The sequence below is a fragment of the Oncorhynchus mykiss genome, chromosome 14 (genome assembly GCF_057628025.1).
Source record: "Oncorhynchus mykiss isolate SJ-2025 chromosome 14, ASM5762802v1, whole genome shotgun sequence".
NCBI classification, from domain to species: domain Eukaryota; kingdom Metazoa; phylum Chordata; class Actinopteri; order Salmoniformes; family Salmonidae; genus Oncorhynchus; species Oncorhynchus mykiss.
In genome coordinates, this window is record NC_143035.1 from 35,695,567 (window position 1) to 35,710,000 (window position 14,434).

The 14,434-nt window shown below is 40.9% G+C and overlaps 1 protein-coding gene across 6 annotated transcripts in view; it reads left to right on the top strand.

Annotated features, from left to right (window-relative positions):
* The first annotated feature begins 1,198 nt into the window (after positions 1-1,198).
* The window catches only part of LOC110489205 (solute carrier family 25 member 48), a 15,675-nt gene continuing 2,439 nt past the window's right edge, over positions 1,199-14,434 (top strand). For 2 of the 6 annotated variants that reach the window (XM_090198117.1, XM_090198118.1), the window contains exons 1-6: positions 1,329-1,613; positions 2,435-2,478; positions 3,064-3,135; positions 7,821-8,073; positions 8,903-9,193; positions 14,166-14,434. The exon at positions 14,166-14,434 is cut by the window's right edge. In XM_090198117.1, the coding sequence (XP_090054243.1) occupies positions 1,568-1,613; positions 2,435-2,478; positions 3,064-3,135; positions 7,821-8,073; positions 8,903-9,193; positions 14,166-14,434 (975 nt within the window). In that variant the 5' untranslated portion in view covers positions 1,329-1,567. The other 4 variants (XR_016486217.1, XM_090198119.1, XM_090198121.1 and 1 more) reach the window with 4 other exon arrangements.

The following is a 14,434-nucleotide window of genomic DNA, read 5'->3' on the forward strand; positions in this document are numbered from 1 at the left end:
ACCCTGGTGGTGAGCAGCTTTCATGGAAATATGAACAAAGGTGATGTTTCACTTGTTCTAATGTTGGGGGCCACTCTGGGAAAAGTCATCATTGGGGGGGTTTTCTCTGCTGATGGGTCATTTTGTACATAAAGGTCAGGCGGCAGGGTAGCCTAGTGGTTAGAGCGTTGGACTAGTAACCGGAAGGTTGCAAGTTCAATCCCCCGAGCTGACAAGGTACAAATCTGTCGTTCTGTCCCTGTTCCTAGGCCGTCATTGAAAATGATAATTTGTTCTTAACTGACTTGCCTGATAAAATAAAGGTTAAATAAAAAGACAAGGGTTAACTGATATGCCTAGTAAAATAAAAACACAGAAAATAAACGTGACCATTCTTTACACACGTTTCCTGAATTATGATATTTAGGCCTGTAGAGCATTAGAGAAGTCATCAAAAGATATTGTTTCAGTTCAACCCAACAAAAAATGGACACTAAAATATTGGCCTTGATTTCAAATGGAATTCGATGAATATAATGAATATGTTAATGTTGCTTTGCTTTGCTTTTTTCGCAAAAAAATTTAGTAAACAAATGTGGAATAAGTCAAGTGTTCTGAATACTTTCTCACTAAATGTAAAATCTAATTAAAGTGGAGGTTTTCATAGTACTGCTTTTTGAATGAGTTGTGAGGTTCACAGGTGCAAGCAAACAGACAATCTGTCGCTACCACTCCTGGCACCATTCTCCATCCTACAGTGCAATGGTTTCTTATCTTTGAGTGCTATCTGTGTGTTTTCTAGGCAATACCTCTAGGGTGTGTCTAAACCCATGTTATATCCTCTTTCACAATATATATGCTTAGATTGGTATATAGCCTATTAAATATGAAAATATTTTTTGGGTCTTTTTTTTTGTTTGGTCATAAGTTATGTTGCACAACGTTTATGGAGTGTATTTGTTTTGCCCAAATAAGTGGATAAAGTTAATGTTTTGTGATATGATAAAGCCTAGACCCCATTTCCATTATGCTTTTGTACTAAAATTCTGGCTTTATGCATCAATCTCCCTCCATGTGGATAATTATGTAAGTGGCCAATGAAGTTTATATTTTGTTTGCATCGCAATTCCTCTTGGTTTACAGTATTTATTATATTATTTCCTTTCCAACCGCAAAAACATTTTAGCACGGCTTGAACTGCTTCCTGGCAAGTATGCGTGGCCCTGTGCCCCGGTTCAGAGTAGTTGGTACATTCCGACTTTTCAGGTGGTCCTAAACAAATTGTCCACACAGACGGGGCACCGGGCCATCAAAACAAATTGTCCCATTGTCTTCAGACGGCAAGTGTCACACATAAATCCTAGATGCTGATTGGTTTAGAGACGCCCAATCCCTGTCTTTATGTTTATTTACAGACCCTCCAAACCTATCTGGAAGTTTACATAGATGCTAGGAAAGTCAATTTTTGTTACTTTGCTTCTCAAATATCCTACCCCGCGTGTCTGTATCGACGTTGAATTCCAGACACTTAAGATTTCTGTTCACCGGTGACTAGTGACAGAAGGAAAGGAATTAAGATCAATCAAAAATGAATTGTTTTCATTTAGATGACTTCCTTGCAGGGTGGATTGGAGGTGAGTGTCCGTTATTTTTTAAAACTTGTTAATTAGCTGTAGAATTAGATGTTTTATGTGAGGATGAGTTTTGGGATTAGAGCGGTGTTGGACTATTGCATATCGATTTTGTTTATCATCATTTGTTTTATTTTAATACATCTGCTATGTAGGCCGATGTCTAATCTATGTTCGATTAGAAAAAAGTAGATATATGAATAATTGGAACATGCGCAGATTTTCCAAATCGAATTGCCCCACGCGCTGGACATTTTGATCATTTTGATCAAACACTCAACATTTAACATCCAATCAAAATGTAGTTAATAATTAAATAACCAGTTGTACGTGTTTGACTATTTATTTTGAGTGTTCTCCTTTTCTATATTCTACTTCTGCAAGGCGCGCTACCATGAAACGGACCGTAGGGGCATAGTAGTTGCACATTGCATAATGATACTGTGGAATGCTGCAACGGTTTTCACTCTTCATCGCCTGTTATTCGCCTATAGGCAGCCTGCTGTAGTTATGAACATTATCGGCCTAAGTTTTGTTTTTGCAAATGCTGAGTCAGAATGACCCCTAAGCAGTGGTGGTGTTTTGCTGTCTGGCCGGGATATGATTCTTTCTGTTGTCTCTTGTGTTTGCCCTGAAATCTGTGGTACTGTAGTTCTATTGTCTGAGGAGGGTTGGATGTTCTAGGCAGGGTGCCACTGAAACAACATTATATATTAACTCTCCCCCTCTCTCTTTCACTCTCTCTCTCTCTGTCTTTCACACTCTCTATCCATCCATCCCTCCTTACTCCTCCTAAACGTGGTTTCCATCTGTTTTTCCAATAGGAGCTTCCAGTGTTATTGTTGGTCATCCGCTGGACACAGTCAAGGTACATACGAGGACACACGGTTCAACACATAAAGGACTGGTTTCCCAGACACTGATCAAGCCCAGTCCTGGACTTAAATCCACTTTCAATGGAGATTCTCTGTTTATCTTGAGTTCTAGGACTAGGCTTAATTGGTTTTCCAGGAAACGGTCCGATCTGGTTTAAATCAGTGATTGACATTAAGGTCTGAAAGACAATTGTCTCTTTCATTTAAACAATGGAGGGGAGCCAGACAGATCAATGCTTGCAGTTTGGTTGTTGTCAGTAAATAAATGTTTTTTAAATAAACAGCCCAATGGGGGCAACCTCAGAGCAGGCTCAACTTGCCCAACTGTTCAGTTCACTTGCTCTAGGCAATAGATCAACCCTTAATGTCAAACCTTGTGTTTTTTTTACCAAACATGTAATAATAGTTGATCTACTCATACACAGTTACCATTTAGTAGGCTATAGGCCTGCAGTAACATTAACATGAGTGACCACACATCACCTAGCCTACCTGTTGTAGATTGTGTAGGCCGTTGTTTTATGTAGGAGGAATGTTGAGGTTCTTATCGTATCCCATTCTATGATTCTACCCAACAGACCCGTTTACAAGCTGGGAAAGGATACAAGAACACCCTTCACTGTGTCCTCCAAATCTACAGAAAGGAAACTGTAAGTGATATGTTAATGCTCTTGTCGTCTAAATGTAAATATATATATACCATTTAGCAGACACTTTTACCCAAAGCGACTTAGTCACTCGTGGGGAGACCTTTTGTATTGTCCCACAGTAATCCATAGGAGGCCATGGGATAATATTTGGCATGATAATCCATAGGAGGCCATGGGATAATATTTGGCATGATAATCCATAGGAGGCCATGGGATAATATTTGGCATGATAATCCATAGGAGGCCATTTGATAATATTTGGCATGATAATCCATAGGAGGCCATGGGATAATATTTGGCATGATAATCCATAGGAGGCCATGGGATAATATTTGGCATGATAATCCATAGGAGGCCATGGGATAATATTTGGCATGATAATCCATAGGAGGCCATGGGATAATATTTGGCATGATAATCCATAGGAGGCCATGGGATAATATTTGGCATGATAATCCATAGGAGGCCATGGGATAATATTTGGCATGATAATCCATAGGAGGCCATGGGATAATATTTGGCATGATAATCCATAGGAGGCCATGGGATAATATTTGGCATGATAATCCATAGGAGGCCATGGGATAATATTTGGCATGATAATCCATAGGAGGCCATGGGATAATATTTGGCATGATAATCCATAGGAGGCCATGGGATAATATTTGGCATGATAATCCATAGGAGGCCATGGGATAATATTTGGCATGGTAATCCATAGGAGGCCATTTGATAATATTTGGCATGATAATCCATAGGAGGCCATTTGATAATATTTGGCATGATAATCCATAGGAGGCCATTTGATAATATTTGGCATGATAATCCATAGGAGGCCATTTGATAATATTTGGCATGATAATCCATAGGAGGCCATGGGATAATATTTGGCATGATAATCCATAGGAGGCCATGGGATAATATTTGGCATGATAATCCATAGGAGGCCATGGGATAATATTTGGCATGATAATCCATAGGAGGCCATGGGATAATATTTGGCATGATAATCCATAGGATGCCATGGGATAATATTTGGCATGATAATCCATAGGAGGCCATGGGATAATATTTGGCATGATAATCCATAGGAGGCCATTTGATAATATTTGGCATGATAATCCATAGGAGGCCATTTGATAATATTTGGCATTAAAATCCATACGAGGCCATGGGATAATATTTGGCATGATAATCCATAGGAGGCCATGGGATAATATTTGGCATGATAATCCATAGGAGGCCATGGGATAATATGTGGCATGATAATCCATAGGAGGCCATGGGATAATATTTGGCATGATAATCCATAGGAGGCCATGGGATAATATTTGGCATGATAATCCATAGGAAGCCATGGGATAATATTTGGCATGATAATCCATAGGAGGCCATGGGATAATATTTGGCATGATAATCCATAGGAGGCCATGGGATAATATTTGGCATGATAATCCATAGGAGGCCATGGGATAATATTTGGCATGATAATCCATAGGAGGCCATGGGATAATATTTGGCATGATAATCCATAGGAGGCCATGGGATAATATTTGGCATGATAATCCATAGGAGGCCATTTGATAATATTTGGCATGATAATCCATAGGAGGCCATTTGATAATATTTGGCATTAAAATCCATACGAGGCCATGGGATAATATTTGGCATGATAATCCATAGGAGGCCATGGGATAATATTTGGCATGATAATCCATAGGAGGCCATGGGATAATATTTGGCATGATAATCCATAGGAGGCCATGGGATAATATTTGGCATGATAATCCATAGGAGGCCATGGGATAATATTTGGCATGATGATCCATAGGAGGCCATGGGATAATATTTGGCATGATAATCCATAGGAGGCCATGGGATAATATTTGGCATGATAATCCATAGGAGGCCATTTGATAATATTTGGCATGATAATCCATAGGAGGCCATGGGATAATATTTGGTATGATAATCCATAGGAGGCCATGGGATAATATTTGGCATGATAATCCATAGGAGGCCATTTGATAATATTTGGCATGATAATCCATAGGAGGCCATTTGATAATATTTGGCATTAAAATCCATACGAGGCCATGGGATAATATTTGGCATGATAATCCATAGGAGGCCATGGGATAATATTTGGCATGATAATCCATAGGAGGCCATGGGATAATATTTGGCATGATAATCCATAGGAGGCCATGGGATAATATTTGGCATGATAATCCATAGGAGGCCATGGGATAATATTTGGCATGATAATCCATAGGAGGCCATGGGATAATATTTGGCATGATAATCCATAGGAGGCCATGGGATAATATTTGGCATGATAATCCATAGGAGGCCATGGGATAATATTTGGCATGATAATCCATAGGAGGCCATGGGATAATATTTGGCATGATAATCCATAGGAGGCCATGGGATAATATTTGGCATGATAATCCATAGGAGGCCATGGGATAATATTTGGCATGATAATCCATAGGAGGCCATGGGATAATATTTGGCATGATAATCCATAGGAGGCCATGGGATAATATTTGGCATGATAATCCATAGGAGGCCATGGGATAATATTTGGCATGATAATCCATAGGAGGCCATGGGATAATATTTGGCATGATAATCCATAGGAGGCCATGGGATAATATGTTGCATGATAATCCATAGGAGGCCATGGGATAATATTTGGCATGATAATCCATAGGAGGCCATGGGATAATATTTGGCATGATAATCCATAGGAGGCCATGGGATAATATTTGGCATGATAATCCATAGGAGGCCATGGGATAATATTTGGCATGATAATCCATAGGAGGCCATGGGATAATATTTGGCATGATAATCCATAGGAGGCCATGGGATAATATTTGGCATGATAATCCATAGGAGGCCATGGGATAATATTTGGCATGATAATCCATAGGAGGCCATGGGATAATATTTGGCATGATAATCCATAGGAGGCCATTTGATAATATTTGGCATGATAATCCATAGGAGGCCATTTGATAATATTTGGCATGATAATCCATAGGAGGCCATTTGATAATATTTGGCATTAAAATCCATACGAGGCCATGGGATAATATTTGGCATGATAATCCATAGGAGGCCATGGGATAATATTTGGCATGATAATCCATAGGAGGCCATGGGATAATATTTGGCATGATAATCCATAGGAGGCCATGGGATAATATTTGGCATGATAATCCATAGGAGGCCATGGGATAATATTTGGCATGATAATCCATAGGAGGCCATGGGATAATATTTGGCATGATAATCCATAGGAGGCCATGGGATAATATTTGGCATGATAATCCATAGGAGGCCATGGGATAATATTTGGCATGATAATCCATAGGAGGCCATTTGATAATATTTGGCATGATAATCCATAGGAGGCCATGGGATAATATTTGGTATGATAATCCATAGGAGGCCATGGGATAATATTTGGCATGATAATCCATAGGAGGCCATTTGATAATATTTGGCATGATAATCCATAGGAGGCCATTTGATAATATTTGGCATTAAAATCCATACGAGGCCATGGGATAATATTTGGCATGATAATCCATAGGAGGCCATGGGATAATATTTGGCATGATAATCCATAGGAGGCCATGGGATAATATTTGGCATGATAATCCATAGGAGGCCATGGGATAATATTTGGCATGATAATCCATAGGAGGCCATGGGATAATATTTGGCATGATAATCCATAGGAGGCCATGGGATAATATTTGGCATGATAATCCATAGGAGGCCATGGGATAATATTTGGCATGATAATCCATAGGAGGCCATGGGATAATATTTGGCATGATAATCCATAGGAGGCCATGGGATAATATTTGGCATGATAATCCATAGGAGGCCATGGGATAATATTTGGCATGATAATCCATAGGAGGCCATGGGATAATATTTGGCATGATAATCCATAGGAGGCCATGGGATAATATTTGGCATGATAATCCATAGGAGGCCATGGGATAATATTTGGCATGATAATCCATAGGAGGCCATGGGATAATATTTGGCATGATAATCCATAGGAGGCCATGGGATAATATTTGGCATGATAATCCATAGGAGGCCATGGGATAATATTTGGCATGATAATCCATAGGAGGCCATTTTGATAATATTTGGCATGATAATCCATAGGAGGCCATGGGATAATATTTGGCATGATAATCCATAGGAGGCCATTTTGATAATATTTGGCATGATAATCCATAGGAGGCCATTTTGATAATATTTGGCATGATAATCCATTTGTCGTCGTGCTGTTGGTACCGTTTCCCTTTAGAACTGCGGAGGCCTTGGACATAAAGTGTCAACCTCGACGACTACTCAAAAAAGTTCATTAGAACATCCTAAATTCATTTTCACAAACTCTTATCTGTAGATTATACCGTAGGCCTCGCTGTACCAGTTCTGGAAATATTTGTTTTACTTTTGAGGCAACTGTGCTTTTGTTTTAACAAATATCATTGAGCCTTGCTGTGAATACTCCCTATGTAGCCTCTCTCTGGCAGGGAGGTGGGGGGGAAAAACCTTCCAGTTGCCAAATTGTATACTGGGAAGCGGGCCTTCTACAGATCACACTGTTGCATAAAACGTCTCATTTGTATTTTTCTTCATCCTAGGTGGCTGGCTTCTTCAAGGGTCTCTCCTTCCCGCTGGCCAGCATCACCGTGTATAACTCAGTGGTGTTTGGGTTCTTCAACAACACACAGAGGGTTATTAGCAAGTTCCGCCATGGTGACGAGAGGCAGCCGTGTGGCATGCTGGACATGACCCTGGCCAGCATGTTGACAGGGCTGATGTCAGTGGGACTCGGAGCGCCGGTCGACCTGGTTAAGATCAGACTACAGATGCAGACTCTGCCCTGTCTAGCAGGTAAAGTCAAAGACCAATACAACATTCTAGACCATTCTAGAAGGTAATTATTTTAGCAGGTATTTCCTTTAGTATAAATCAAATGTATTTATAAAGCCCTTCTTACATCAGCTGATATCTCAAAGTGCTGTACAGAAACCCAGCCTAAAACCCCAAACAGCAAGCAATGCAGGTGTAGAAGCACGGTGGCTAGGAAAAACTCCCTAGAAAGTCCAGACCCTAGGAAGAAACCTAGAGAGTATTATAACTATCCTTTCAGACCTTTCTAGAAGGTACAGTGCCAATAGTAGTCATGGGTTTAGAAAGCTCATTTTAGTGGGACTTTACCCAGAGGTCTAGAATAGTTGACAGTTCAAGGAACCATACCAAAACGTATAATTTGCCTATTCAGGTTCAGAGCCCCATCAGTCTTTCAACTGCCATTCATATGTCACAACAGCAACTCGGACGAGCTAGCATGAGATGATAAATCCCGTGGATTGTAACCAGCTCACTTAAAGGTTGATAAACTAAAAAGGTGTCGTAATCACATGTCAATGTCCTACGTCAGTCACCAGTCACTGTTTTTGAAAACGGAAATTGCTGCACCGTTTTTATATGACGACGCGCCACACGTCCTTGAGTGGCGCCCCATGTGTATTTTATGATGCCCTATACTGTATAAAGATACGTGTTAAATCTTCACCATCACCTGTTGTTCTGGTATACAGTTAAAGCCTCCTTCCGTATAAGATTGAACCTTAATCCAAACTATCCTCTTTCTGCATGAGCGGTCAATAAAGTCAAGTACAGCCTGATCTTTATTGTTTGTTTATTGTTTGTATTTTAGAGAACCTGTCCCTCGCCGGGACGACCGGAAACGGGAACGGTAACATCGCCGTGCGCTCCGTGACTCTCCAGGGCCAGCCGACCTACAGAGGGCCCATCCACTGCATCAGCTCCATACTGCGGACTGAGGGGATCCGGGGGCTTTACAGAGGAGCCGGGGCCATGGTCCTGAGAGACGTCCCTGGGTACACGTTGTACTTCATCCCCTACGCGTTGTTCCGTCGCTGGCTATCCTCTGAAGGGAGGTCATCACCTCATCCCTGTTCTATATGGGTGTCTGGAGGACTGGCAGGTAACTGGAAGGTGTTTACGGATGAATGGTAATGTTACTGTTGCTAGTTGTGCTTGGTTGAAGCAAATAGAAATTAGCCTTTAGGTCAGATAAAGGAGCGTTCTGTTGAAACCGTGGCCTCGTTTTGTTTTCCACTAGGCCAGAGAATATTGATGGAGGGTTATTGGGCCCATACGTACATCGAAATCACAATCCTGACTTTGCTAGCAGGGCCGTAACCAGGGATTGAGTTTTAGTGAGGTCCGGATGGGGGAGACGCACCCACCCACCTTTCCCTCCTTTCAAGATATTTTTTTGAAAGTTGAAGCTTATTTACTGCATTTCTGTACAATTTAAAACACTTTTTAAAATGCTATTTGGAGAACAGCAACAACAAGCCAAAATGACCCCAGCCATTATCACCTTGTTGCTATAGCTTCATTCACCTCAGTCCATCTACAAGCATGTAGCCTATTAGCTGTACAATTGTAATGTTATACCCCCGAAACGGGGCGGAAATATGAGAAATGATTCACACTGACACGTAGCATCAGTCAGTCAGTTGTAATGATGAATTGCGAAAAATCACTCTTTACATAAATACAGTTTCTCTTTTTTTCAAAATACATAGCATTCACATTTGTATTCCTAGGCATTACTAATCAAGCTCCGCACAACCAGATATCAATGAAGCACACAGATGATTGTATTATCACATTCGCATTAATTATTAGAAAATGACTTCCAATTTTGTATAATCAGTGGTAAATAGTGTTAAAAGGTGGGTGATGGGTAAACTATAAACTTCAGTAGAAGGAACAACCACCGGTAGAAAGGAAAATGTAGGACATTTTTAAAACTGTATTGTTTGCATGTTGATAGCATTTTAATGTCGGCCTATAGGGAAGATGGGCCATGTGAAAATATTGAAACATATCATATATTTTTAAAGTTCCTAACTTGTTTGATATCATTAGTACAGATTTTATCAGGGGACCCCACATGGGGCAACCACTGGACTAACCTCTCTCTGCATGCTTCCTCTGTCTTTCTTCTCTGCTTCCTCCTGCAGGCATCAAGAAAAAATGTGTGCCTGAAAAACACCAAAATGAACTAAAACGTCACAAAATGGCATCTTAATATAGGCACAAAATGGCATCATAATATAGGCACAAAATGTTCCGGTTGGGAAGCATGTGGACGCCTTCAGCTGCTTTAGAGAGTGGGGAATGTGCTGCAAATCCAGCTGCTTTAGAGAGTGGGGAATGTGTTGCAAATCCAGCTGCTTTAGAGAGTGGGGAATGTGTTGCAAATCCAGCTGCTTTAGAGAGTGGGGAATGTGTTGCAAATACAGCTGCTTTAGAGAGTGGGGAATGTGTTGCAAATCTGGCACACAAGTCCAAGGGACGCAGGCGATCATAACGAACAAACCACTGTTCATGATTCCACTTGTTCACAGAGACGCAGGCGATCATAACGAACAAACCACTGTTCATGATTCCACTCGTTCACAGAGAGGCAGGCATGTTTAGAACTCAGTCAGATCAATCATTTAAGTGTTCTGAGCTTTGCTCAACACTGGGAGAAATATTTACATGTTAACCTATAATTGTCTTAATTTATTTTGAACAAAATAAAAAAATATATTATATTTTTCTAATTACAAAAAAATTGACAGGTCTGGACCTCGGTGTCCTCATGTGTATTTATGGCCCTGGTTGCTATCTCCATGCTCTAAACTAACGGCTAACCACATTGGAATCATAATTTATGCAGAAATTCTAATGTTGCTGCTATGTGGACTTGGCGGAAAATGTAGTCTAGCTATGCAAATAAAAAGGTTCCTTCGGGTTATCTGCTAAGGAGCGTTCAGCTAAAAGGCTGTGGTACACTGAGGGACACGTCTAAATGAAGAATTTGGGCACTTTAGCAAGCCTTTTTCATAGTCAAAATTAGACTGATTTTAATTCTCCGTGTGGTCTATATTAAAGGGCACTTCATTTAACATAACAAGCTTTTAAAAATCTATATTTGTGAACAATTTCTACTTAAAATATCAAAGATACACACACACACAAAAGGCACTCATTTTGTAGAACGGCACCTTTACGGTCTTCGTGTCAAGTCCAAAGCTGAATAGTTGTCTTCACCTTGTCTACCACCTATAAAAACTTGTGACCCATTTGTGACCTGTTGCCATAAGAAAACATTACTTTATGCCATTTTATGATGCCATCTTGAAAATGTAAGGGTTGGGAGGATGATTTACAGTTACTGATTACATGACAATAAAACTAGTTAGTAATGTAATCCATCGGATTACTCAAATTGTGAGTAACATAGTTTGATTACTGCCTTGGTTAGCCCGCATCTGCCTCCTTAGTTTATGCAGTAGACCACAGGAGGTTGGTGGCACCTTAATTAAGGGAGGACGGGGCTCGTGGTAATGGCTGGAGCGGAATCAGTGGAATGGAATCAAATTAATCAAAACGCATGCCATTCCATTTGCTCTGTTCCAGCCATTACCATGAGTCGTCCTCCCCTCGGCAGCCTCCACTGCACACCAGCATTTTGGGGCAGTTGCTTTGCTCAGCTAGCTGCCTGCTGCATCTTATTGATGTGATGCCTTCACTGCCAAAAGGTCCAGGGAAAGCATTTCCAACCCTCGTTCTTTGATTATGCAATCATTGGCCTACTCCACAACAGCCACCCAGCAGATTGTGACCCATAAATGATGACATGGTCTGACTCACCCAGCAGTCTGCTGTGATAAAGACTTCAATGGACATATGTAATAGGTCAAAGACATCTGATTAGTTCATGAGTTGAATGACCTCTGATTTTAGTCTGCTCCTTTCCGCTGACACTGGAGGTATAGCTGAGGTAAGCAACTGATTTGACACGTCATCCCAGTACACAGCATGGAGCTGTATTGACTAATAAAACATTTCCCTTTTGACACAGAAATCCTGATGAAATGTGGGATGATTCAGTTCTCAGTAGGGTTGCAAAAGCTACTGGTAGTTACCAAGGTTACCGGAATCTTCGGTAATTTCGGTCATTTATAGCTGAATAACTTTTACAAAATGTATTCGTGTGTATATAGTCACATCTACTGTATGTTAGGTTTTGATTAGCCAATGCAGGTTAAAGTGAATTCTTCCACTCTTTTTTTAAATTTTATTTCTGTCAATACTCCATATTCTGAATGACATTTGGGACCTCGGCTAGATGGTAACCTGATGGACAAAGGGGGGTTTGAAACATTAGCATTATCCAAGAGACACTTTTTGAGGTGACACTCAAGTCACGGAGAACTCTTAGTTATGACCACTTCCTTCCGTTTTGAATATTTGAGAAAGGTGTTGTTGATTTGAATTAGACCATGTGGTTCAAGCTTAATTCATTTTTTAAAAAAGCATCTAATCAACAGTGGCATTTATTTTCATTTAACTCTTTCGGCCGCTGACATTTTCCATAACTGCTGCCAGTTTCACGCCAAAACATTGACAACCAAATCATACTGACATAGTAAAAAGAGTGTTTAAAAATGTTTTTAAAGGATATTTCATGCTGAAACCCCCATAATAAACACTATGGGGCGGCAGGAAGCCTAGTGGTCAGAGGTAAAAACCTGTCATTCTACCCCTGAGCAAGGCAGTTAACCCACTGTTCCCCGGGGTGCCGAAGACGTGGATGTCTCCCGTACCTCTCTGATTCACAGGGGTTGGGTTAAATGCGGAAGACTCATTTTAGTTGAATAATGGACTAGGTACCCCAATTTCCAATGTTATTCGCTAAATTGATGGTTTATATTTAGGATAATGTTTTACAGCTTTGTCTATTCTGTGTTTATTTTAAAATCATCATATTTAATTACTTCGTATTATTTTACCTGACGACATCTGTGAAAATATGAAGTACCAAAAGGGCTGATAGATGTGATGGATTACATAACATCCTTCACAGATATTCTGGTAGTTTACCCTCCTGGTAGTTTACCCTCCTGGTCCTGGTAGTTTACCCTCCTGGTAGTTTACCCTCCTGGTAGTTTACCCTCCTGGTCCTGGTAGTTTACCCTCTTGGTAGTGTACCCTCCTGGTAGTTTACCCTCCTGGTCCTGGTAGTTTACCCTCCTGGTAGTTTACCCTCCTGGTCCTGGTAGTTTACCCTCCTGGTAGTTTACCCTCCTGGTCCTGGTAGTTTACCCTCCTGGTAGTTTACCCTCTTGGTAGTTTACCCTCCTGGTCCTGGTTGTTTACCCTCCTGGTAGTTTACCCTCCTGGTCCTGGTAGTGTACCCTCCTGGTAGTTTACCCTCCTGGTCCTGGTAGTTTACCCTCTTGGTAGTTTACCCTCCTGGTAGTTTACCCTCCTGGTCCTGGTAGTTTACCCTCTTGGTAGTTTACCCTCTTGGTAGTTTACCCTCTTGGTAGTTTACCCTCTTGGTAGTTTACCCTCCTGGTAGTTTACCCTCCTGGTCCTGGTTGTTTACCCTCCTGGTAGTTTACCCTCCTGATCCTGGTAGTTTACCCTCCTGGTAGTTTACCCTCCTGGTCCTGGTAGTTTACCCTCCTGGTCCTGGTAGTTTACCCTCCTGGTCCTGGTAGTTTACCCTCCAGGTAGTTCTCAGCAAGTGGGAGACTGATGTTTTTGGTCAAATAAAAAAAGTTTGTGTGAAAAGCAACAAGGACAGGACATTTGACAGTTTTGGAGATTTTAAATTGATTTAAACAGAAGGAAAAAGCTTCCAATCCCAGTGAAAGGTGACTTTCTAGCAGTGTGTCTCAGCACATTTAAAAAAAATAATAATAATAAATAACTGCCTGTTCAGTGTGTTTGAAGAAACATCTTGATATCACATGAAGTTTTCCAAAAATGTAATCAACTGTTTAAAAAAATAATAATAATAATAAATCCAACTGAATCTCCTGACCCTCCTGACGTGTTTCTGTCTACAGGTTCTATTCCAGCTGACGTGGTTCTGTCTCCAGGTTCTATCTCGTGGGTCACTGCTACTCCAGCTGACGTGGTTCTGTCTACAGGTTCTACTCCAGCTGACGTGGTTCTGTCTCCAGGTTCTATCTCGTGGGTCACTGCTACTCCAGCTGACGTGGTTCTGTCTACAGGTTCTACTCCAGCTGACGTGGTTCTGTCTCCAGGTTCTATCTCGTGGGTCACGGCTACTCCAGCTGACGTGGTTCTGTCTACAGGTTCTACTCCAGCTGACGTGGTTCTGTCTCCAGGTTCTATCTCGTGGGTC